General features: G+C 51.5%; 1 protein-coding gene across 5 annotated transcripts in view; it reads left to right on the top strand.

The window, feature by feature from the left end:
• The window catches only part of FAM221B (family with sequence similarity 221 member B), a 194,019-nt gene that overhangs the window by 104,785 nt on the left and 62,058 nt on the right, over positions 1-27,176 (top strand). For all 5 annotated transcript variants that reach the window (XM_085627804.1, XM_085627805.1, XM_085627796.1 and 2 more), the window contains one exon: positions 2,875-3,078. In XM_085627804.1, coding sequence (XP_085483930.1) covers positions 2,875-3,078 — 204 coding nt within the window. The remainder of the gene's footprint in view (positions 1-2,874; positions 3,079-27,176) is intronic.

The following is a 27,176-nucleotide window of genomic DNA, read 5'->3' as shown; positions in this document are numbered from 1 at the left end:
AGCTTGCAGGCATACAGTAGCGTGTCAGCACTCCTCCAAGAACTTGCTGGCATACAGTAGCGTGTCAGCACTGCTCCAAGAACTTGCTGGCATACAGTAGCGTGTCAGCACTGCTCCAAGAGCTTGCAGGCATACAGTAGCGTGTCAGCACTGCAGCAAGAGTTTGTTATGCGCACAGTCTAAGGTGTCAGCACTGAGCTTGCTGGCATACAGTAGCGTGTCAGCACTGCTCCAAGAACTTGCTGGCATACAGTAGTGTGTCAGCACTGCAGCAAGAGTTTGTTATGCACACAGTCTAAGGTGTCAGATGTGTAGATGTGTACAAGGACGCGAGCCCTCGCCTTCCTCTGTAGGGTCATTGCATCGCGTTTCATCTCAGCTGAGGCCACGTTTTTATGTTCATCTGGGAAAGTGGAATTTGTCGAGAGAGATTTCAAAGTTGATAGTGAATTAATCGAGAAATAGAGAATCTGTCTAAATTAATTTGAATTGTTGTTTTAGTGCTGAGGTGAATCCAGGGTTGAAGAGGTTAACTTAAGCCAGTATGCCTTAATCAAGTTAGTGAAAATGCGATTATTCCTGAAGGGCATAAATAAAAATTCAATATTGTTTATTGTCCCAAAACAAAGCTACATTAGAGCATCTTTATTGCTGCATGGTGGCAGTAACACGTTTGTGATGGGACTCTGTACGGATGAGCACTTCTCGGATTGTTTTCTGTGTGTAACACCGCCTTGTAGATGTCTTCAAACAGAGCCAGGCAGAGGTCTCCAGTAAGCCGCTCTCTTAGCAGCTGCACTGCTATCCTACAGAATCCCACACTTCCTCGAAAATACTCCAGAAGCCCTTTTGCTGTTTCTTAAACACACTCTATTCACACCCAGTGTGTAGTAATTGTACAGCCCTTCAATCCCTGGTACAGCACCCAGGACAATCAGCTGCACAGCTGCACACTTACAAGGTCCTAAGACGAGACCTATTGGCTATGCCAATGCTTGTTTTACGTGCTCTTCATTAGTAATAGTCCTTCTAACATAGCACATCGATCTGTGAAGTGGAATCAAAGTGCTGCAGGCAAATTGAAAAGCATCGGTTCAAAACCTTATTGTTTTTTCTGCTCAACCTTTTGCTACTCTAAGGTTAATAAAAGGGGTTTCTTTGGGTAGCAATACAGTTATTACTGGGACACCCCAATCATTGTGCTACTTTTATGGGGTGGATTTACAAACTCTTTGTACCTGGTTTGTGTCACAACAGTAATGCAAGCCTTGTGCACAGTGCTGTTTTGGTGCTTACATTCTAGCACAAATCCTGAAGTAGTCCTAAAGTAACACATAGGGGCTCATTAGTATGTCCGCCCGCCATAGGCTCGGGAAATGGGACCGCCCGCTATGTATGCGGCGGTACCGTGTTAGGCATTACGATGCCCCTGCCATACTGGTGGGCGCATCCCGCATTCCTGACACTGCGGCGGGCGGTGCTTTCAGCAGCACCCTCTGCGATGTCAGAAATGCATGTTATGCATTTGCATGCACAAGGTGGCAGGCCATGCGCGGTGCCTGCCACCTTGTGCATGCAAATGCAGGGGGGTACCATAGGTACCGCCCATTTTCCCCCCTCACACACCCAAAATCCTGGGGGCCCGCAACAGGCCCCCAACTTCAAACTCCGCATGCCTTTCTGTGGTGGCAATGCCGCCGCGGAAAGGCTGCCTCCTGCCTGCATCCTGATATGGATGGCAGCGTCTAGCAGACACCGCCACCATATTAAACCCTTTTCCGCCCGAAACGCGGCGGACGGTCTTCCCGTCCGCCGCGGTACCACCCGCCATACTAATGTGGCGGGGGAAAAATGGGTGGCGGGCGAATAAGGATGAAGGGCAGATCGCCACCGTCATGCGGGCGGTGGTGATCCGCCCTTCATCCTAATGGAGCCCAAAGTGTTTTTACACACTACGTGACAGTCCAATGCACTCACCCATGGATGTTTATGCTAATTCCTCCTAACTTTGGTAGAAAGGGGTTGGCATAAAAAAAGTCACCTTTATTCTCTCTGAACCTTTCCAGCTTTGCTTGCTGGCTGCAGTGTGCCGCACACATGCAGGAAGGTGAAGTGTTCCACTTTGTCAAAGCTCAGATTTTTGCACCATTCCAGTGTAACACCGATTCTGGACCTCATGCAAGCAGCCTTGCACTATAGTGCCAAGATGTGTGCATTGGTGCATTGCATGCTGGGTACGCCAGCCCCAGAGGAGATACCAACAGCATGATAACTAGATATAGCGCTGCTCGGCTCTCTCCTTTTTACAAAACGAGGCGCTGCAGCTTTGGCTACAGCGCATCATAAAAACTTAATCTGCCCTTTCATTTCTCCAGACCAAGCACTCTCAATATATAATGCCGAGCAGTGTGGATGACACGTGACTCTTACAATTTATAGTTCTCACTGTGTTAAGTAACATTTCCTATACATTGATGTACACAGTGGTGTGACTCATTGTCTCTGTATGTGTTTGTGATGTGAAGCGCTCGGCAGTGTCCACTGGACGAGGTGGCGCTATACAATCAATAAAAGTGAGAGAGGGATTTTGGAAAGATGAGGGGCACCACTGCAGGGTGGTAGTGAGGGAGTTCGTGAGGGAGGTCATTGCAGGGCGCCAAGAAAGACTCTCGGACCAGACGCCACTGGCGCTAAAGGTGGCCCTGCGTCAAGGCACCTCCTGGCTGCATTAATGTATTGTATCTCTGCAATAAAACATAGACACATATGGAAACGCTGCCCGTGTCTGAAAATGAAGACTACTTACCTGCTTAAATGTGTACACTTGGAGTTGCCTAACTCTAAATCCAATGCCACCCTCTTCCCATGCCCCAGGAACCAGTGTCAAGGTGCCCTGCGCCGTCAAAGGGTGCCGCTGCCCGGCCTACAGCTTCATCCCTTCGCGCCCTGAGGAGGTTGGGGAGTACTGGCTGAGGAGGAGGAAAAACTTTGACGCCAGCGCCTGGAGGGCGAAGTGCCGCTGTGGCCACACCCACGAGGAGCACCGGCCCACGGGAGGCCACGCCTGTCGCGCCAAAGGTGAGTCACTCCAAGGGGTGAGTGGGCAGAGTGCATACATTCCAACATTTTAGAAGAGGAAAGTGGGAGATTTACAAAAAAATATCGGGTGAAAATATTTCTCCCGTTGACTTCTATTGAGGCAGAGGCAATTTCCCCCTGAATGGGGTCTATTGGCATGTATGAGTGACCTGTGGTGTACCGCCGCACGCACGCACGCGGCTGAGGAAAGATGGCAGGCTGCTGAGCAAAGATGGCAGGCGGATGAGGAAAGATGGCAGGCGGCTGAGCAAAGATGGCAGGCGGCTGAGGAAAGATGGCAGGTGGCTGAGGAAAGATGGCAGGCGGATGAGCAAAGATGGCAGGCGGATGAGCAAAGATGGCAGGCGGCTGAGGAAAGATGGCAGGCGGCTGAGGAAAGATGGCAGGCGGCTGAGGAAAGATGGCAGGATGGCAGGCGGCTGAGCAAAGATGGCAGGATGGCAGGCGGCTGAGCAAAGATGGCAGGCGGCTGATGAAAGATGGCAGGCGGCTGAGCAAAGATGGCAGGCGGCTGAGGAAAGATGGCAGGCGGCTGAGCAAAGATGGCAGGCGGCTGAGGAAAGATGGCAGGCGGCTGAGCAAACATGGCAGACGGCTGAGGAAAGATGGTAGGTGGCTGAGGAAAGATGGCAGGTGGCTGAGGAAAGATGGTAGGCGGCTGAGGAAAGATGGCAGGCGGCTGATGAAAGATGGCAGGCGGATGAGGAAAGATGGCAGGTGGCTGATGAAAGATGGCAGGCGGCTGAGGAAAGATGGCAGGCGGCTGAGGAAAGAAGGCAGGCGGCTAATAAAAGATGGCAGGCGGATGAGGAAAGATGGCAGGCGGCTGATGAAAGATGGCAGGCGGATGAGGAAAGATGGCAGGTGGCTGAGGAAAGATGGCAGGCGGCTGATGAAAGATGGCAGGCGGATGAGGAAAGATGGCAGGTGGCTGAGGAAAGATGGCAGGCGGCTGAGGAAAGATGGCAGGCGGCTGATGAAAGATGGCAGGCGGATGAGGAAAGATGGCAGGTGGCTGAGGAAAGATGGCAGGCGGATGAGGAAAGATGGCAGGTGGCTGAGGAAAGATGGCAGGCGGCTGAGGAAAGATGGTAGGCGGCTGAGGAAAGATGGCAGGTGGCTGAGGAAAGATGGCAGGCGGATGAGGAAAGATGGCAGGTGGCTGAAGAAAAATGGCAGGCGGATGAGGAAAGATGGCAGGCGGCTGATGAAAGATGGCAAGCGGATGAGGAAAGATGGCAGGCGGATGAGGAAAGATGGCAGGCGGCTGATGAAAGATGGCAAGCGGATGAGGAAAGATGGCAGGCGGATGAGGAAAGATGGCAGGCGGCTGATGAAAGATGGCAGGCGGCTGATGAAAGATGGCAGGCGGATGAGGAAAGATGGCAGGTGGCTGAGGAAAGATGGCAGGCGGATGAGGAAAGATGGCAGGTGGCTGATGAAAGATGGCAGGTGGCTGATGAAAGATGGCAGGCGGCTGATGAAAGATGGCAGGCGGCTGAGGAAAGATGGCAGGTGGCTGAGGAAAGATGGCAGGCGGCTGAGGAAAGATGGTAGGTGGCTGAGGAAAGATGGCAGGTGGCTGAGGAAAGATGGTAGGCGGCTGAGGAAAGATGGCAGGCGGCTGATGAAAGATGGCAGGCGGATGAGGAAAGATGGCAGGTGGCTGATGAAAGATGGCAGGCGGCTGAGGAAAGATGGCAGGCGGCTGAGGAAAGAAGGCAGGCGGCTAATAAAAGATGGCAGGCGGATGAGGAAAGATGGCAGGCGGCTGATGAAAGATGGCAGGCGGATGAGGAAAGATGGCAGGTGGCTGAGGAAAGATGGCAGGCGGCTGATGAAAGATGGCAGGCGGATGAGGAAAGATGGCAGGCGGCTGAGGAAAGATGGCAGGCGGCTGATGAAAGATGGCAGGCGGATGAGGAAAGATGGCAGGTGGCTGAGGAAAGATGGCAGGCGGATGAGGAAAGATGGCAGGTGGCTGAGGAAAGATGGCAGGCGGCTGAGGAAAGATGGTAGGCGGCTGAGGAAAGATGGCAGGTGGCTGAGGAAAGATGGCAGGCGGATGAGGAAAGATGGCAGGTGGCTGAAGAAAGATGGCAGGCGGATGAGGAAAGATGGCAGGCGGCTGATGAAAGATGGCAAGCGGATGAGGAAAGATGGCAGGCGGATGAGGAAAGATGGCAGGCGGCTGATGAAAGATGGCAGGCGGCTGATGAAAGATGGCAGGCGGATGAGGAAAGATGGCAGGTGGCTGAGGAAAGATGGCAGGCGGATGAGGAAAGATGGCAGGTGGCTGATGAAAGATGGCAGGCGGCTGATGAAAGATGGCAGGCGGCTGAGGAAAGATGGCAGGTGGCTGAGGAAAGATGGCAGGCGGCTGAGGAAAGATGGCAGGCGGCTGATGAAAGATGGCAAGCGGATGAGGAAAGATGGCAGGCGGATGAGGAAAGATGGCAGGCGGCTGATGAAAGATGGCAGGCGGCTGATGAAAGATGGCAGGCGGATGAGGAAAGATGGCAGGTGGCTGAGGAAAGATGGCAGGTGGCTGAGGAAAGATGGCAGGTGGCTGAGGAAAGATGGCAGGTGGCTGAGGAAAGATGGCAGGTGGATGAGGAAAGATGGCAGGCGGCTGAGGAAAGATGGCAGGCGGATGAGGAAAGATGGCAGGTGGCTGAGGAAAGATGGCAGGCGGATGAGGAAAGATGGCAGGTGGCTGAGGAAAGATGGCAGGCGGATGAGGAAAGATGGCAGGCGGATGAGGATAGATGGCAGGTGGCTGAGGAAAGATGGCAGGCGGCTGATGAAAGATGGCAGGCGGCTGATGAAAGATGGCAGGCGGATGAGGAAAGATGGCAGGTGGCTGAGGAAAGATGGCAGGCGGCTGAGGAAAGTTGGCAGGCGGATGAGGAAAGATGGCAGGCGGATGAGGTTAGATGGCAGGTGGCTGAGGAAAGATGGCAGGCGGCTGAGGAAAGATGGCAGGCGGCTGATGAAAGATGGCAGGCGGCTGATGAAAGATGGCAGGCGGATGAGGAAAGATGGCAGGTGGCTGAGGAAAGATGGCAGGCGGCTGATGAAAGATGGCAGGCGGATGAGGAAAGATGGCAGGTGGCTGAGGAAAGATGGCAGGCGGATGAGGAAAGATGGCAGGTGGCTGAGGAAAGATGGCAGGCGGCTGAGGAAAGATGGCAGGCGGCTGAGGAAAGATGGCAGGTGGCTGAGGAAAGATGGCAGGCGGCTGAGGAAAGATGGCAGGCGGATGAGGAAAGATGGCAGGTGGCTGAGGAAAGATGGTAGGCGGCTGACATGTTAGCGCAGCCTTGCAAATAGGGCGATAAAAATATCACCGCTTTTTCAGCAAAAAGTGCTGCAAAAGCAGCGATATTGCCCTTGATCATACGCCCCCTGGTGTCGCCCCCTATGTTTCTGTGCACAGATTCCTCCTGCTAAACTGGTAACTGTGAGAATCCCACCAGGAGGCAGGAAGGGGCAGACTCTTGACACACTGGTTTCCCTAAAGGGCTGGTACGGAGGGAGACACAGTCATTTTGATAAAATAAGGGTGTAAAATATTACTCAAGGAAAGTAGTATAAACAAATATAGTACATTATTGAAAAAGTGTGTGGTACAGGCACAGGGACAAAAAACAGCGAGTAGGCACGGTTGAACCTGTGCGGGGAATCATGTCATCGTGTTGAGGGTTGGCATTGAATGCAGAGAGACTATGGACCTACCAGACTTCACAGTCTTCAGGTTCTATGTATGGGTCTGACACAGCGGAAACTCTACTAAGCGTTTAATGGACACATAAACCGAATTTCACACTATTCAGTAAAAATATGGTAAACGTGCACCAACTGCACATTTGAGGGAAATGAGAAAAAGCTCAATAAAACTTAGGGGGGTGATTACGATGGCGGACGGACATATGTCCGTCCGCCATCGATGTGGGGACTGGGACCGCCCGCACATCAGATTACAATGCGACCGCCATTTTGGCGGTCGGATTGTGCATTTTTAACATTGCAGCGGGTGCTGCTGGCTGCAGCACCCACAGGCAATGCTAAAAATGTATCTCGTGCGTTTCCCACCACACAGTGCCCGCCACCTGGCGAAGGGAAATGTAATGTAATGTATATACCTCCCCAATGCACACCCATCTCCCACAACACAAGGGGGGCCCACAACGGGCCCCCGAATGCAATCCCCACCAGCCTTTCCATGGCGGTGAAACAAACCACCATGGAAAGGCTGGCAGGGATCCAGCATTGTAATTTGGCGGACGGTGCCTGCTAGGCACCGCCACCATTCTAAAGATGTATGGTGCGTCTGCCAGGCAATCTTAATGACTGCCTGTGGCGGACCCGTGGCGGATGGACTTGGTGTCCGCCAGCACACTGCCCACCATTGTAATATGGAGGGCGGAAAAGTACATTGCGATGGGAACTGCCACCGGCAGGCTGACATTTCTCCGCCATTGTAATCAGCCCCATAGTTACTATATCGTAAAAGCATACAGAAGAGTGTAGAGTAGAGAAAATAAGTAATTGAAAAACATAGGTTCGTGTTTTACTAAATTGCATTGGTGAATTTGTTAACGTGTAATAGAACATGGGAACGTGATGACTCATTTATGATAGAAATTTCATTAACCATCCTTATTAAGTAATGATATATGCGAAGGACTAGGGCAGTCTGGGTAATGTTTATACTGAATGGAGAGCTTTGTTTTATAACTCCATCTGTGCATGTGAAAAAGTGCATTAAGTGACGAAAGAGAAAACAGTGCTGCACATTCATAATTAATCTGATTTGATTGAAAGTTTCGGAGAATGATCTTCATATATGTACCAATGTAAAGCACCCGAAACGATATTAAATATTTAGAATTTGAAATAAATGTACTCGTTGGTACTTGGAGACAGCAGTAATACATCATAGTTACACAGGCTATTTACAATGTATGTAACTTGCTTCTTAAGCGTGACTGCAGAAAGCGATATTTGAATGTTATATTTCTCAATGAAAGCGTTTATTTCATATTTTATATGTTGCTTTAATTAGCCTGGATCCAAAGAAGGCCTGCCTGCTTTCACATATTCTTCCTTGCTTTACTCCGGTTCGTTCTCATGAGAAAGTTTACTACTCCTAGTGAATTGAAACTATGTTTTATTTCATAAGTTCTCACTCAAATACAAGAACTATTAGAGCGAATGTCTGCTACATTAGGAGCATCTGCCTGAGAAACTGTCTTTTCAAACTCGACCGTGTGCCTTTGTTAAAGGATCTTTGTTTACTGGTCTACACCTACTAAAGGGTCTGATCGTTTACGTATTCTGCACCACCTCCTACAAAATGTTTCTTCTTAATGCCTCATGACAATCATCCTATATGAACTGACCAATGGACTGAGTGGTCCGACCAAGTGAGGTTGTGGATCATTATATATATTGATTAGACAGAGACAAGGAGGACTCGCATTTACCTTTCTCGGGAGAACTTTCATTCTTGTAGACTTACTTCCTGATCTGTTTCCTAATCAATACTGGGCTATGAAGACACTGTCAGCGTCTATTCCGGACTGACGCGCACTCGGAGTGCTTTGAACTGACTTAACTCGTGTCCCTTCTTGAACTTTCTAGAGCTTTGGTTATTTTATTGGAAACCTGATTTAATTTGATTTCTCCTTCAATTGAACTAGCCAAAGTACTAGTGTACTTATCTTTAACGTCTTTAAAGCCATTTAAAAGAATTTAAACAGTCTCTGTCTAATCATGGGTAATTTCCATTTGATTGTGCATTTTCATTGATTATTGATGACTGAAAGGGATCAAACTAAAGAGATCTCTGAATATTGAGTACTAATGTTATTTATTTGCACAGCTTTAACTGAAGTATTACTCTGTATGATATTAGCCTGACTAAGGGCCCAATCCCAATCTCGTTCAAAAGGGCTGCAAATTGGATTTTGCTTTGCCTAAACTGATCCGGAGCCCTTGTTTCTGACCGAATCATTCCCAGTTCCGAACGACCAAGTACGATGCTTGGAAACCCTTGGTGCTGACTGAATGGGTTCCGAAGGGCATTCAAACAGGTTGAGCCTTTCCGGAGCCGATGCGTACCACCGATGAATGATTCGGACAGCCTTTCCGATTTGGTTTGCTTGGAACGAAAAGGCTACCGGAATCAGTCTTTGGGGGCCCCCCTTCAACCATGGCCCTCCAGATCGGGCCCCTGTGGGCGTACCCGAAGGACTCCCCTTTCCAACCATGCACAATGTGACATGCACCACGGTGTCCCCTCCACAGGGTGCAGGATTTTCCCCAGACACCCCTTTCTGCAATGGGAGCCTATGTTCTCGTTCAGAACACAGGCTCCCATTGAAGCCAATGGGAACCCGACTGAATCGTATCCAGCTGCATACAAATGCATTGTACTCGTTCAGTCGGACTCCCCCGATCCAAGTCGTATGGAAAGCATTACGGAACCGAGTCCTTCGGTATGCTTTCCGAACAAGATCGGAATCGGGCCCTAAATTTCTTTAGGACATTTGGCTTGACAGTCTTAATAATATATTTGTGTAGTGTCGTTTCAAGGATCATATGTATGAATTGGATTATCAGTCTGTAGAGCAGCTATCTAGTGACTGGTCCTCATTGGATGGCTGAGTGAACTCCCTCTTGTCTGACCCCTCTCGGCACGAAGCAAGGTCGGTCAGAGGACCAAGAGAGTGTTTAATAACCAGATGATAGGAAAGGGCCCGAAACACCGCAACAGATCCAAAAAAGATGGGATGGCTCTGTCCTAGTGCCCACATGTCGTCCTGTCCCTCATCTCAATATTCTGTAATGATAAGTAAATATATTCTGGTGCAAAAATAAGTACATAATATACACACTGCTTTAAGTGCTGATCTATATAGTGCAGTTTAAATAGCAACATTTTCAAAATCTTTACATTCATTAAAAACAGATCTTACCGATAACTAGGTCTAAATCTACTAGTCCAACAATGCACCTGTCCACAGAGATCTCATTTAGACAGGCCTAGAAAAAAAGAAGATGGTATGGTATTTCATTTCTGTCAGAGGCCATTCAGGGGACCACAGGACAGAATGGGCTACTGGACCCCAACTGTGGTGGTTGAGGTCACTTGCCATAGGTTTCCTGTGGAAAATCCACATATGGCTCTGCAAAGTGGGCAGGGACCACCCTTTCCATAATAAACTCTCAAAATAGCAAGGGTGAGCAGTGAACAGCTTCTCAGGGAGGTGGTGCAGGAACAAGAGCTCAGAACTCAACAGTGAACAAATAGGCACAGTAACCTATTGTCCAGCCCAGTACTTATTATTTAGTTAAAAGAAAGTACTTACATCACAGAGCAAAATAAAATACTACACAGCGCAATCATGATTCTTATTTACCGGGTTGTTTTTCTGCTTGTTATATTCTGTGGTGCGCTGCACCCCTTTCAAATCACCAATCATTTCTACAAACCTGGTATGCTACGGACAAGGCATGGATTAGTGTTAGAATCCGGGTTCTCTGGTTGGCACAGGTAGGTACTTGTGTCAAGCAGGGAACCTTTCCTCTATTCAGGGTAAGGGGGTACACTCCAACAATAACCCCTGCTCACCCTCTAGGTAGCTTGGCGCGAGCAGACAAGACCTATCTCAGAGCGTTTAGGTTAAGCATTTGTGAACACACACACAGTAACTCAGTGACAACCCCACAAATGGACTCCACACTGGGATATCAAAAATAGTACTTTATATATATAGATTAGGCTTAGCACAAGACCAGATAATGTTTAAACGGCCCACAATACTTATTAGAAAAAGAGTTCTTGGGTTTAGCGTAGTTTTAAAGTTCTGTGCGCTTCGTTCCTTTCCGTACGCTTCGTACGCGGTCAAAACTGCTTGGGAACGGGTCTCACACGCACTGCAGGCGCTTTGGGATGAAGCGTACACCCTACGGTGCGAACAGGCACAGTACCTTTATCTATTGGTGAGTTTGTCATGGGTGCTGCGCTGACATCAAGCGCGATGTGGGGAACAACCTTTACAACGCAACTTTAACAACGCACTACCATTACAACGCATTTTTTACAACGCATAATCCATTACAACGCATGATATTACAACGCAGGACACTACAACGCATTTTTAAAAACTACCTTTACAACGCATTCCATTACAACGCATACTACCATTACAACGCATACCATTACAACGCATAATATTACACTATACTATCCAACACTTACCCTACTGATGCACCCCCTGGAGTTAGAATAGTAATTTTTACCCCTACACTATCCAACACTTACACTACTGATGCACCCCCTGGAGTTAGAATAGTAATTTTTACCCCTACACTATCCAACACTTACCCTACTGATGCACCCCCTGGAGTTAGAATAGTAATTTTTACCCCTATACTATCCAACACTTACCCTACTGATGCACCCCCTGGAGTTAGAATAGTAATTTTTACCCCTATACTATCCAACACTTACCCTACTGATGCACCCCCTGGAGTTAGAATAGTAATTTTTACCCCTATACTATCCAACACTTACCCTACTGATGCACCCCCTGGAGTTAGAATAGTAATTTTTACCCCTATACTATCCAACACTTACCCTACTGATGCACCCCCTGGAGTTAGAATAGTAATTTTTACCCCTATACTATCCAACACTTACCCTACTGATGCACCCCCTGGAGTTAGAATAGTAATTTTTACCCCTATACTATCCAACACTTTCCCTACTGTTGCACCCCCTGGAGTTAGAATAGTAATTTTTACCCCTACACTATCCAACACTTTCCCTACTGATGCACCCCCTGGAGTTAGAATAGTAATTTTTACCCCTATACCATCCAACACTTACCCTACTGATGCACCCCCTGGAGTTAGAATAGTAATTTTTACCCCTATACTATCCAACACTTACCCTACTGATGCACCCCCTGGAGTTAGAATAGTAATTTTTACCCCTATACTATCCAACACTTTCCCTACTGTTGCACCCCCTGGAGTTAGAATAGTAATTTTTACCCCTACACTATCCAACACTTACCCTACTGTTGCACCCCCTGGAGTTAGAATAGTAATTTTTACCCCTACACTATCCAACACTTACCCTACTGTTGCACCCCCTGGAGTTAGAATAGTAATTTTTACCCCTACACTATCCAACACTTACCCTACTGTTGCACCCCCTGGAGTTAGAATAGTAATTGTTACCCCTATACTATCTAATACTTACCTTAAATGTAATTTAATATTATGCGTTGTAATGGTATGCGTTGTAAAGGTAGTATGCGTTGTAATGGTAGTGCGTTGTAAAGGTATTTTTTAAAAATGCGTTGTAGTGTCATGCGTTGTAATGTCATGCGTTGTAATGGATTATGCGTTGTAAAAAATGCGTTGTAAGTGCATGCGTTGTAATAGTGTGCGTTGTAACGTCATACATCCGCGCGATGTACGTTGTGTTGTCCTCCTGGTGCGGTGCGTACTACGGTACGTTGGACCTCGGGTTTCAGGGCTCCGTGGGACGGTGCGTAGGTACGGTGCTTTCAATGTTCGTCGCGGCGCTCTCGCCGTACCGTGAGATCGGCAATCTTGATTTGAAGTGCTGGACACAAGCGAACAGTACGCTCCGCTCAGGGGAGACGTACGCGATTACCGTACGTGCCGCAGCCTTCCCAAAGCAGGGGAAAGGAGCGTACACTGGGCAGTACAGTTCGTAGGGGGTGGAAGCAAGTAAAGTTCGCAGTCCTTCCATTACGGTGCGAACTACAGCTCGTAGGGGCCTGTTAGTCGAGTTGCTCAGTCCGGACGATACCTTTCTTTGCGGTGCGAGCTACGGCTCGTAGGGGGACCATAGTTACGTTGTTCGGGCCGGACAGCTTGGTGCAGGCTTCCAGGGGGGGTACGCTTCGATCGTCGAGGCGTACACAGCAGTTCGCTTCAGGATTACGGGGAAAACGGTCCATTTTCCGGTGCGCTCTCACGGCGTTGAAGTCCACTGGTCCTGGGACTTCATTCAGGGGGCAAGCTCACTCACAAGCCCTTGGAGATCTTCAGCACAAGTCAAATAAAAGTTTCTTTGGTCTTTTCTTACTCTTCTTCAGCAGCAAGGCAACCACTGCAGGCCAATCCCCCAGGTCAGGGACAGTACTCCTCCATGCAGCTTTCCCAGTTCCTTCTCGTTGGACAGAGGTTTCTTCTTGGCAGGACAGAATCTGATTCCTTAGGAGCAGGGCTCCTATACTTATTCCGCATTTCTTTTGTTCTCGCAGACCAGGGGGGCCCTTGCCTAGTTCGGTCCGGTTTCTGAGCACTTTGTTGACATGATGCAGGCTTCTTCTTTCAGTGTGCAGGGCAGAGTCATCAGACGCTCCACAGGGGGTGGAGCCAGCATTGTGGTGGCAGAGCACAGCCCGATTCAGAGTCCAGGTGTACTCCTCCCACCCATCTATATGTCAATCTCTCTATTCACCACCAGGCTTCCTAGCCCTGCCCCTCTGGGATTCCCCAGCCCTGTCACTCACACAGCCAGACAGCAGATACACATCAGCGCAGAGGCGGGCTGAAATGGTTAGGCAAGCAAAGGCCATCCTTCTAAAAGTGGCGTTTGCAAACACAGAACATTAAAATAAACCTTGCTAACAGATGTATTTTATTATTCTGAGTTCAGGCATACTAAACTCGATTTTCTACCATGTCCCCTGGGTCTGTTAGGATCATAGGATGTAACAATTCTAACAGCCCATTCTGGCCTATGAGAACATCTAGCCTTACAATAGTGAAAAACGAAAATGGCTGTAATTCACTATTAGGACATGCCACACACATCAGGGCTTGTCCTACCTTATGCTTACATTGCACCCTGCCCTTGGGCCTACATTAGGGGTGACTAACATGAAGTTAAGGGAAGGTTTAGGGACTGGCAAGTGGGTGCACTTGCCAGTCAGCATGACAGTACCAGACTGCACGCAGGCTCTGCAGTGGCAGACCTTAGACACACTTTACCAGGCTGCTTCTGTGGGTGGCACAACCAGTGCTGCAAGCCCACCAGCAGCATTTGTATTTACAAGCCCTGGGCACCCCTGGTGCACTTAACTGGGGTCTGACAGTAAACTAAATAAGCCAATCAGGGAATCCAACCAACATATACATTTTACCATAGGGAGAGTGTTAGAGTCGGGGATCTCTGGTTGGCGCTAGGTTGCCCTTGTGTCAAGCAGGAACCCTCTCCTCCACGTCAGGGCGCAGGATAACCCCTCGCGAATGACCCTTGCTCACCCTCTAGGTGCGTGGCGTGAGCAGCCAAGGCGATTCCTCAGGCGTTGTTGGTTAAGCACTTACAATCATACACACAGTAAATACATCAATCCCCCCAGAAACGGACACCAGACTTGGATATGTAGAAAAATATGCTTCTTTATGTAAAAATAGGTATATATATCTCAGCAGACTTATCACAAGACCAATAACGTTTTCGCTATGCCACCAGGTTATAAAGCAGGCAAATGTTCTTTGTTCGTAGCTTCAAATGGAGACTTTGTAGTCTCTTTGCAAATGTTACTTGTGGTTCCAGTACTCACAGAGATCGGCTCCGGCGAACGGGGAAATAAGGCGTTGCGGGCCCCGAGCCCGATACTGGAACTTCTTTCGTGATGTGGAGAGTCGGCACAGGTCGGTGCGACTCTCAGCTTGGGAAGTGTTCTTGGGTCCTCAATCAGCAGGTGTGGGCACGTAGGCAGGCGCGGCCAGTGACCCTTTAGCACGGCGGTGCAGGAGGGTCTCCACAGCGGGGGCGGCGCGGCCTGATATGTCCGGGGATAGCGAAGCGGGGTCGCAGGGCACGGTCAGTGCAGCTGGATGACCCGGCGTAGATCACAGTCGTCGGACGGCTTCCGGCGGGAGGGGTGATAGCGCGGTCAGCGCGCTCCAGTAGCAGGCGGTGACAGGGATGCAGGCGGCCTGGCCCGGGAACAGAGAGCGGCTCGGGACGGAGCGGGGCTCCCACGGGTTGGAGGCAGGCGAGCTTCTGAGTGTCACGGCCCTAGGAGGGGCGATGCGGGGCGCAGTCTCTTTTCCAGCGGGATGCCCACACGGCTCGAATTGGAGGATGAGCAAGAAGCACAGAGAACCCACTGGTCCTGGGGTTCAGTTCAGGGGGCAAGCTCAGATCAAGCCCTTGGAGAATGTTCAAGCACAAAGTAGCAAAGTCTTTCCAGTAAGTCTCTTCCTCTCCTTTCTCAGCAAGGCAAGCAGCAGGCCAGCTCCTCCGGCGTCTTCTTCTCCTTCTAGTCGGGCAGAGGTTCTTTGGGGTAAACAGGATTCTGATTTCTTAGGAGCCAGGCTCCTACTTTTATACCATGATTCTTTTGTTCTTTAGCGCCAGGGGGCCTAGGCCTGGCTCAGTCCAGTTCTGGAGCACTTTGTTATGGTGACTCTGCTCTTTCCTTTCAGCAGCAGGGCAGAGACATCAGCCGCCCCACAGGGGGTGGCGCCGGCTTTGTGGTGGCAGAGCACAGGTCTATTCAAGAGTCAAGGTGTACTCCTCCCACCCATCCAGGTGTCACCTCTCTACCCACCACCTGGCAGCCAACCTGTCTCTGGGGATCCCCCCACCCTGCTCCTTACTGTTGCTAGGCAGAACACACACACACAGCAGAGGCGGACTGAAATGGCCAGGTCAGTAAATACTAACTTTCTAAAAGTAGTATTTACAAACCCAGGATATTAAAATAAACTTGACTACAAGAAGTATTTTATTATTCTGAGTTCAGGCATACTAAACTTGACATTCTACCATGCTCTCTGAGTCCACTGGGGTCACAGCGTGTAGTGACTCCAGCAGCCCATTCTGGCCTATGGAGAGCAGGTAGCCTTCAATAGTGAAAAACGAAAATGGCTGTAATTCACTATTAGGACATGCCACACAATCAGGGCTTGTCCTACCTTACACCTACAATGCACCCTGCCCGTGGGCCTACCATAGGGGTGACTAACATGAGGCAAAGGGAAGGTTGGGAGGCTGGCAAGTGTGTGCACTTGCCCAGCCAGCATGACAGTACTAGACTGCACGCAGGTTCTGCAGTGGCAGACCCTAGACACATTTTACTAGGCCGCTTCTGTGGGTGGCACAACCAGTGCTGCAAGCCCACCAGCAGCATTCGTATTTACAAGCCCTGGCACTCCTGGTGCACTTTACTAGGGGCTGATAGTAAACCGAATAAGCCAAACATGGACACCAATCAATGTATACATTTTACCATAGGGAGAGCATATGCACCTTAGCACTGATCAGCAGTGGCAAGGTGCCCAGAGTCATAAAACAGCCAACAACAGGTCAGAAAAAATACTGGAGGAAGGCAAAAAGTTTAGGGATGACGCTGCAAAAAGGGCCAAGTCCAACACAACCCCCTTCCAGCCAAAACGCAGGGTAGACCAATCACCACCGTGATGGTCTTCCCTGCTTGGGGCGATAGAACAAGGACCTGGCCCACAACTGCAGGGGCAGACTCCATTTCTACGCCAATCTGAACCTATCGGACTCCCTCTGTCCATACTCTCAGGGCCCACCAAGCCAATCCATGGAGAACCCTTCTCTTCACCTGTGGACACCACCTGTGCAGCACCTAACCTTAACTGGCCCACAGGTGTGTCCCAACAGACAGACAGAAAAATGCTACAGTGGCCACTGACAGTAGTCAGGGATGAGACCCAGGCCGTATGCCTCTCAGGGCTCTCAATCCTCTGTGGCGCCAGGGAGCGGGGGGCAGTAGCCCCAGGTGCTTGGCACCCTTTGTCCATTCTCCTCCTTGTCAGGTCAGGTATGATATCCTGGCACTGACCCACCAGCCCCAGGACTGTACCCGGCGGCTGGACCCAAGACTGGGGTGGCCTCTCCCACACCCGGACCTTCTCCTTGGGGCTCTCTACCCTCCCACCTGGAGTGGTACCCCCTTCCAGAATTGCCAGGGCACCTGGGGCAGGTGTCCTGCGCAATTCGCCCACCAGTTCAGGTGTTCTATCCTGCAACTGGGCGTCCAGGTCAGGGGGGACACCCTGAACCTGGCCCTCCAACCTAGGGTCTAAACCCTTCAGTTGAGCCGGGGTCAGAGGTGAGGACTCCCTCCCTCTGCACCCCCTTCCAGAGTACTGCACACTCTCCACTGGCATGGTACCCCCAAAAGCAACATGGGTCAGGACACTGATTACAGTAGTCCCACCCTCCAGGTCAGACAACACCTGAACCTGGCTTCCCAACCCTGGGACCAACCCATGCGGTTGAACGCTCACCTGGCGCACCAGGACTTCCTGGGGAGCACGCATGCCCCCCCTGAGGGTGACACATAACTCATGTGTCGTGTGACAGTCTGCCTGGTGCTGATCTCCCGTCCCCTGTCCATCTGACAGTGCCTGAAGATCCCCCAGGACAGAAGTGGTGTCACCATGGTCACTCACGGGAGACGCAGCCCTTCTGGCTGGCCCCTGACCCACTGGTTCTTCCACTGGGGACTCTTTCCCCCCCTCACCCCTCACTCTGGACCTCTGCACCCTCCCAACTGGAGCGGTACTGCCAGACACCAGAACTGATGGAGGCCTGCTTACAGACACTCCCAGCTCACCAGACACTAGGGGATCCCCCTCAACGGGCGGCCCATCAGGACAGCCTAGGCTCCCCGCCTGGTGTTCCCTTAATGAACCATCCAGGCTCTGAGACTGGGTTTCGGGCACCTGGGGGCACGCAGCCCCACACTCACTCCTTCTCCACTGAGACAGGACGTGAGCCCCTACACCCCTCCCACTACCATGGGACCTAGCTGGGCTACTCTGCACCACTTCCACCACTCTGGGTTGGAAGATACCTGAGCCACTCCCCACAGGGTCACTCCCCAATGCCTCTCCAGACCCTGTGGAATCCACCAAAAGGTCTGCCTCCAATGTGGGCTCTCTGTGGTCAGAGAACTCACCCTCACACAGGTGTTGGCATAGCTCTGGAAAACAGGGACTTACAATATGCTCTCCCACAATTGGATCACACAGCCCCCTAGCAGGGTTAACCAAACTATCCTTCACCTTACCATCCAGTGCCTCACACACGTACTCCACACCACTCTCCTGAGACTGGCAAGACAGTATCTGACTGTCTCTGTCCCACAACCCACACTCTTCTGGGCGGTCTTCACACTCACCCACCAGGACTTCAATGTTGGGGGAACCCCTCTCCCTGTACCTCTCAGCTAGAGTCAGTAGAGTGTCCCTCCCTCCACTAGGACTATGAACCCCTGCGCCAGTTACCCTATTCCCTTCAGGGATACTGCGCATTACTGGAGCTACCTCATGCCCTTGAACCTCCTGGTGTATGTTAACCCCCTCCTTCAAGTCAGGCGCCACATCTCTGGGTGTGCGTACTACTCTCTCAGCACTGCAAAACTCAATATTGCTGCCACCAGAGGGAGAGCGGTCTAAACTCTTGATCTGGAGATCCAACTCCCTCATTCTTATATCATGATCCATTTGGCGTTGTTGTGCCTCCAAGGCCAACTTCTGCTTCTCCATTTCCATTTGTCCTGCCAACTTTGCCATCTCCATTGCATGCGCCCTGTCTGCTGCCCTGTCTGCCAGCTCCTCTGGCGACCGGACTCTGCTGGGCTCCTCCAGGTTGTCGGGTGGAACGATGTCCCCCACATTCCGTGGGTCTCGTGACTCCTTCCAGGCTCTCAGCGCCTTGGCGTACTGGGTTCTCCTCTTGAATCCAGCATGGGGAACTCGGAATTTTACACTGAAGCCTTTCAATTGCTCTATCGTGTAGCCTTCCAGTCTCTCCCAATCCACCTCATCTATTCCGGAAATCACAGAGAGTGCTCTTCCAGCGGAGAGTGAGCCAGGCATGGTTGCAGTAATGGCAGATGTCTCCACAAAGTTCAACAAATAAAAACCTGTGGCTGCGTTATTTGGTCTGCTCTCACTATCTGGTGATTAATAATTCACTGTATGCAAATTACAAGTGCAAATCCGAAATCCCACCCACTGCCAACAATGTTAGAGTCGGGGATCTCTGGTTGGCGCAAGGTTGCCCTTGTGTCAAGCAGGAACCCTCTCCTCCACGTCAGGGCGCAGGATAACCCCTCGCGAATGACCCTTGCTCACCCTCTAGGTGCGTGGCGTGAGCAGCCAAGGCGATTCCTCAGGCGTTGTTGGTTAAGCACTTACAATCATACACACAGTAAATACATCAATCCCCCCAGAAACGGACACCAGACTTGGATATGTAGAAAAATATGCTTCTTTATGTAAAAATAGGTATATATATCTCAGCAGACTTATCACAAGACCAATAACGTTTTCGCTATGCCACCAGGTTATAAAGCAGGCAAATGTTCTTTGTTCGTAGCTTCAAATGGAGACTTTGTAGTCTCTTTGCAAATGTTACTTGTGGTTCCAGTACTCACAGAGATCGGCTCCGGCGAACGGGGAAATAAGGCGTTGCGGGCCCCGAGCCCGATACTGGAACTTCTTTCGTGATGTGGAGAGTCGGCACAGGTCGGTGCGACTCTCAGCTTGGGAAGTGTTCTTGGGTCCTCAATCAGCAGGTGTGGGCACGTAGGCAGGCGCGGCCAGTGACCCTTTAGCACGGCGGTGCAGGAGGGTCTCCACAGCGGGGGCGGCGCGGCCTGATATGTCCGGGGATAGCGAAGCGGGGTCGCAGGGCACGGTCAGTGCAGCTGGATGACCCGGCGTAGATCACAGTCGTCGGACGGCTTCCGGCGGGAGGGGTGATAGCGCGGTCAGCGCGCTCCAGTAGCAGGCGGTGACAGGGATGCAGGCGGCCTGGCCCGGGAACAGAGAGCGGCTCGGGACGGAGCGGGGCTCCCACGGGTTGGAGGCAGGCGAGCTTCTGAGTGTCACGGCCCTAGGAGGGGCGATGCGGGGCGCAGTCTCTTTTCCAGCGGGATGCCCACACGGCTCGAATTGGAGGATGAGCAAGAAGCACAGAGAACCCACTGGTCCTGGGGTTCAGTTCAGGGGGCAAGCTCAGATCAAGCCCTTGGAGAATGTTCAAGCACAAAGTAGCAAAGTCTTTCCAGTAAGTCTCTTCCTCTCCTTTCTCAGCAAGGCAAGCAGCAGGCCAGCTCCTCCGGCGTCTTCTTCTCCTTCTAGTCGGGCAGAGGTTCTTTGTGGTAAACAGGATTCTGATTTCTTAGGAGCCAGGCTCCTACTTTTATACCATGATTCTTTTGTTCTTTAGCGCCAGGGGGCCTAGGCCTGGCTCAGTCCAGTTCTGGAGCACTTTGTTATGGTGACTCTGCTCTTTCCTTTCAGCAGCAGGGCAGAGACATCAGCCGCCCCACAGGGGGTGGCGCCGGCTTTGTGGTGGCAGAGCACAGGTCTATTCAAGAGTCAAGGTGTACTCCTCCCACCCATCCAGGTGTCACCTCTCTACCCACCACCTGGCAGCCAACCTGTCTCTGGGGATCCCCCCACCCTGCTCCTTACTGTTGCTAGGCAGAACACACACACACAGCAGAGGCGGACTGAAATGGCCAGGTCAGTAAATACTAACTTTCTAAAAGTAGTATTTACAAACCCAGGATATTAAAATAAACTTGACTACAAGAAGTATTTTATTATTCTGAGTTCAGGCATACTAAACTTGACATTCTACCATGCTCTCTGAGTCCACTGGGGTCACAGCGTGTAGTGACTCCAGCAGCCCATTCTGGCCTATGGAGAGCAGGTAGCCTTCAATAGTGAAAAACGAAAATGGCTGTAATTCACTATTAGGACATGCCACACAATCAGGGCTTGTCCTACCTTACACCTACAATGCACCCTGCCCGTGGGCCTACCATAGGGGTGACTAACATGAGGCAAAGGGAAGGTTGGGAGGCTGGCAAGTGTGTGCACTTGCCCAGCCAGCATGACAGTACTAGACTGCACGCAGGTTCTGCAGTGGCAGACCCTAGACACATTTTACTAGGCCGCTTCTGTGGGTGGCACAACCAGTGCTGCAAGCCCACCAGCAGCATTCGTATTTACAAGCCCTGGCACTCCTGGTGCACTTTACTAGGGGCTGATAGTAAACCGAATAAGCCAAACATGGACACCAATCAATGTATACATTTTACCATAGGGAGAGCATATGCAGAGAGGTGTGGCTCACTGGTTAGAGGTGGCAGACCCGTAAGCAGAGAATTGGCCAGGGACCAGGGTTCAATTCCCGACGCGGCAGGGTTGTGGACCAGGGTCAAAACGGACTCGATAATTCTCGCCTCGGTACCTACTCTAACCAGGAACACACTCGGCAACTCTGGGCATTAAGCTTGCCTCATCTTTACAACGGCCCCCCACAGACGCTGGGGATGCCTGGTTTCACCTTGGAGATACCCAGAAAGGGACCATCTCACAGGGATAGCCAGGACGGGTTCCCCAGCGGTCTATAGCGCCGGGACACCTCCTCGTGAGGTAGCTGTTCGTGCTTTACAAATATCAGTATTATTATTATTATATGCACCTTAGCACTGATCAGCAGTGGCAAGGTGCCCAGAGTCATAAAACAGCCAACAACAGGTCAGAAAAAATACTGGAGGAAGGCAAAAAGTTTAGGGATGACGCTGCAAAAAGGGCCAAGTCCAACAGAGAGCATGTGCACTTTAGCACTGATCAGCAGTGGTAAAGTGCCCAGAGTCATAGAACAGCCAACAACAGTTCAGAAAAAATACAGGAGGAAGGTAAAAATTTCAGGGATGACCCTGCAAAAAGGGCCAAGTCCAACAATTAGGCATTATATCCTAGAGGATTTATATTTCGGCGGACAGAATATCCATCACCGTTGTGATGGAGTAGCTCATCCCCCAAGATCTAAATCTGGCTCTATGGGGCTCATTTGGATGGTGGTCCTTTTGTCCTCCAACCATGATTCCCCCCCCACACCAAATTAGGTTGGCAGCGGAATCCGTCCACGACCGTGGCGGTAGCAAAGACCGTCTGCCACGGAACCGCCACAGGCAATCGTTACGATTGTCTGGCGGAGCGGTCTTCGTCAGTAAAATGGCGGTGGTGTCTAGCAGGCACCGTCCGCCAAATTACGATATTGGCTGTAGCCAGCCATTCCTTGGCAGTGGAACCGCCATGGAAAGGCGAGAGGGGATTGGGTTTGGGGGCCTGTTGCAGGCCCCCCTTGTGGGGGGAGAGGGTGCACTTGGGGGGTACCCATGGTACCCCCCTACATTTCACAGCACTACGTGGCAGGCGCCGTGTGGTGCCTGCCACATAGTGCTGTGAAATGCACAACATGGCATTTTCATATCGCGGCGGGTGCTGCTGTAAGCAGCAACCGCCGCAATGTTAATAATCAAGATCCGACCGCCATGGTGGCGGTCGCATCGTTATCGGGTGTGCGGGACCACCGCATGTATGGTGGACGGTCCCGGTTTACACCAGGATGGCGGACGGACTTGAGTCCGTCCGCCATCCTAATGAGCCCCTTAGTCTTTAGCTACCTATAGAAGGGCTCATCTGCATCCTCAGTTTCTTGCTCCACTCACAGTTTAGGTGCCAGTTATCTGCATTATTCTAGATGCAGCTCTGACGGTGCCGAACAGGCATGGTCAGCTTTCACACTCCTAAGGTGATGGCTCTTGTACTGCGGGGGCCGCAGCAGTGTTCTCACTTAGAACTTAACCTCTGGACTCGATCAGAATGCCAGGCTTGCTTAGTAGCAGACATCTTTTGCAGTGGCAGCCTTCCTAGGCCAGTTGCAGACTAGATGTTTGAATAGGTAGGTGCGTTCTCCAGGGTAGTAATTAGCAGATGGCTGTCTTTGTGAGTTGTGGACTCCAGACTAATCAGGGCTTTCATATCAGCAGAGACCAGGGATGTCCGACTCGGACGTCTGCAGAATTAGCACCAGCCTCTTGGGGAGATACAGTTAATACAACAATGGTTGTCAATTCAAATTCAACATGCACTTCAAGATAAGAACCTGAGGACTCCTTCCCACTCAGGTCACTCCCTGCTTCGCTCCCACTTTGACTTTTCCTCCGGTCGTTCCTCACCTCATGAACGGTGCAGAGACATAATATTGATGTAGAAATATCGAATGTCATGGATATCGAGTCAAGAATATCGTGGAAGAAGAATGTCAATGTAAGTAATATTGATGTCAAAAATATAGAAATTTGTGTAAGTATCAATTAACGAATTTGAAAATATCAATGTTAAAAATATAGTTGTTCATAATATTGAATTTTTAGTAATTTCATTTTGAAGTATAATATTTATAAACAATTTGTTGATGTTAATTTTAGTTAATTTAGATTTTTATTTCTTTATTTTTGTAAAAAAATAACATTTGTAAATTTTTTTAAAAAAACATGCCCAATGCGACCACCACCTTGGCGGTCGGATTGTAATTCCATAGGCGAGACCGCTGCCATATAGGCAGCCAGTCCCAATTCCCGTGACGAGGTCCTCCATTGTAATGCGCAACTTAGAGGCCTATTAGTATGGCGGTCGGAAAACCACCCCGACTGCCATGGAAGCGGAAAACAACCGCCAACCGGCACCGTAGAAAAACCGGCGGCTAAATTAGGATCATGGGCCAAAAAACTCAGACGGAACGGGGCCAAGAAAAACCGCCCGTAGTGGGCGGTCATTGCCAAAATCCGTCCGCAGCGGTCGGATACGCTGAGGAAAACACCAACCCGCCACAAGCATAGCGGAGACACCACACGGGAAATTAATGTATCCCTGACGGTCCCGAGGTACGTTCCGCTGTTTGCGACCGCCGCAGTCGCATACTGGGATGAATGGGAGGGCCAGCGGAAGAACTGCAGCACAGCACCGCTGCGGACGATCCGTGAAAAATATAGCGGACGAAGCAATAAACTAGGGGTGGGCGGAATTTGCGAAATTCACTTTCGCAAATTATCGCGAAAATGTTAAAAATCTCCGCAAACACGCGGAAATATCGCGAAGATGCAGAAGTTTTTTTCCCGCCCGTTCGCGGTATTTTCTGCGTGGTCGCGGCTCGCCAACTTACCCATGCGGTTGCTCGTGGGCGAGGCCATCTTGTTTCCACTTGTCTCGCGGTGCATGATCGCGAGAAGAAAGACGTGATCACGCGACGCATGACGTTACTGCGGGCGCGAACTGTCGCGAGACAGCGCAAATGGCTACCAGCAATCCAACATCTCGTGGAGAACGCGACCGGATCGGGAAAACTTGTCGGCGAACGCGGGGATTCAGGTAAGGCGATCGCGCGCACGCGAGAATGTATTATTTTACCGCGCGAGCAAGAAACAAATTATCGCTAAGCTGCGGAATGCGGAAATTTTGACATTTTCGCGCTTTCCGCGGAACGCGAAAATGCCAAATTATCGCAATTTCCGCGAACGGAATTTTGGACCAGGCCTACAATAAACCCACAGTAAGGCTAAAAAGTGCACACAGCAAACTAGCCGTGCCCCCCCAAATACACAAAACACACCGCAATGACACAACCACATGGCAAAAAGAAAAATACATTTCCCAGGACAACTCACACACCACACCTGACAGTAATACCCTGTTGGACCCGGCCTCGTGGCGTGGTCCTTAACCCCGTGGATTGTGCCCGTTCCCCGCCCCGGCCTTCACGGGCCACCCTTCTGAACTGCACCGAGGCCCTTCATCCTGAGCTGCACGAGGTCGCATACCCCTCGTGGCTCCGCCATCTTGTTGGCATCCACGTGATTCTGTGCACCAGCCAGCGCGACCCCGCTCAACCCGGCCTCGACCCCAGCGAAGCCCCGACATCGAGGCACCACGAACTGGCCAGGGGGTGCCGCAGGAACCATTCATCGCCCCCGGCGGAGGACAGTATCGATGGGACCCCCAACTGTCCTCCCCTCTCGAGGTGTGATCGCCCTGCAACTCCCTTGGGCCTGGCGCCTCTCCTGCTGGGCGTCTGGCCACCTCCACCCGGCCTCTCCGCCCCCCCCGGGCGCCTGGGTCCGGACATCAAAGGGCTCCAGACCTATATCTGGGGCGACCCCGCCACAGATCGGCAGTTGTATCCCGGAGTCGAGAGCCCTGCTGATTGAATCGCGGCTGACCCTACGGAGAAGAACTCTTGTCGGAACCATCACGAGCCCTGCTGACTGCGTCGCGGCTCCTTCTTGTGAACACTTTGAACCACCTGGAACATCGGAGCCCTGCTGACGCTGTCGCGGCCCAACCTCGCTGAAACCTCCCTCGGAGCCCTGCTGACGACGTCGCGGCTCGAGCTGAGCAGAAACCACCTTGAGAGCCATGCTGATTGGATCGCGGCTCTCCACGAACTGTACGCCGGAGCCCTGCTGACGCCGTCGTGGCTCGACCCCTCCGAGATCCGGAGGTCCTCCAGCTTGAGGATAAGAACTGGGCCCCAGGTACCCTCGTACCGCACTCCTGCCAAAGACTGTCCCGCTACCCCTACCCTTCCAAAGAGACACTGAGACTTTTGGTGGATCCCTCGATCCCTTCGTGTAAATATTGACCTCGTAACCTTTTTATTGCTGATAAAGAATTGCTTGTCGTAAGACAACCTCCTTGAGTCCTGTGTGGTGGTGTTACTGGGCTAGTACGTGATAGGAGAAGGATCTCTCAGGAGACTTCTCGGAAGCGCTCGGCTACTTCGTACAGTGTGAGGGCCCCCCTTGGTGGTCTCGCCGACTCCTCGGGGTACGCCTTCCAACATTTGGTGGCCAGCGACGGGATCCGAGCCGAACGCAGTACGTACCAGCCAGTACCCACTAGCTACCCATCCAAATGAACAACATCATGAGCAGCCAGGAAAACAACGCGACAATGGAGTTCCAGCCCGAACGGCTGGAGGAATATACGCACAAAGAGTTAAAACAGTTCTGCAAAGACAAAGGCATTGCAACCACCGGCCTAGGTACCAAAGAGGAGATGCAGAAAGCTCTGAGGGCATGGTTGGAGGCCGGGGCAGGCCCCTCCCAGGAAGAAGGTCCCTTGCCCCTGACTGAGACCACATCAACCGCACTGACTCCGGCAACCGGAGGAAGAAAGAGCCTAGAAACCGGCCTCTCCGAAGAAGAAATACGAGAGCGGGAGAAGGTCCGGAGCCACGAGCTAGAGCTCGCACGACTGCGGCTGGACGGCGAACTCCAGCTGGCAGAAAAGAAACTGGCCCTAGAGCAGCTACGGCTTCAAGAGGAGATAGAGGAGAAGAGACGACACCGGGAGTTGGAGGAAAAGAAACTAACTCTTGAGCACGAGCGCAGTCTCAAGGAGCTCGAGATCAAGGCCAAGAACGGCCAGTACTAGAGACACTCTACCGCCTTCTGAGACCAAGGTACATATCCCGAAAGAGGTCGTCAAGGAGTATTACAAGAATGACGACATCCAACAATGGTTCAAGGCCTACGAGGTGGCCATGACCTCTCATCGGGTGCCCCGAAAAGACTGGGGCGCGGGCCTGTGGGGGTCGAGACACGCTGCTCCAGCTGCCGGAGGAGGTGATGACATCCTACGATCACATGAAGGAGGCCCTGCTCACCCGCTACGGGCTAACCACGGAAATGTACCGCCAGCGGTTCAGAGACTGCAAGAAAATCCCGGGTACCACATGGGTGGAATATGTGGACTTTTTCAGTCGGGCCCTAGAAGGGTGGATCAAAGGGAGCAAAGTAACCACCTACGGGCAGCTGGTCGACCTCATCGTGTGGGAACATCTCTCCAACAATTGCTTCGTGGAACTGAGACAGCACCTCCTCGACAGCAAAATGACCGACCCGCGAAAACTTGCCGTCGAGGCCGATCGATGGGTCAACTCCCGGGTCCCCCGGAACTCAATGGGGGAGTACCAGAGGAACCCCAACGGACCCCCCCGCCAGCGCGGTGGAGGGGGAGGGCCGAACAGGAACCGAGACCCTCCCGCCGGGGCCCCCAGGACCCCCCTCGAGGGCCACCGCAGCAACAACTCTCCCCGAGCCTAGCCCGAAGGGGGGCGGCCCCGGCCCGACCCGGACCACGGCCACCAGTGACCTGCTACGGCT

This window comes from Triturus cristatus, chromosome 2_1 (genome assembly GCF_964204655.1).
Source record: "Triturus cristatus chromosome 2_1, aTriCri1.1, whole genome shotgun sequence".
Classification (NCBI taxonomy): Eukaryota; Metazoa; Chordata; class Amphibia; order Caudata; family Salamandridae; genus Triturus; species Triturus cristatus.
This window is presented reverse-complemented; position numbering and strand designations above follow the sequence as displayed.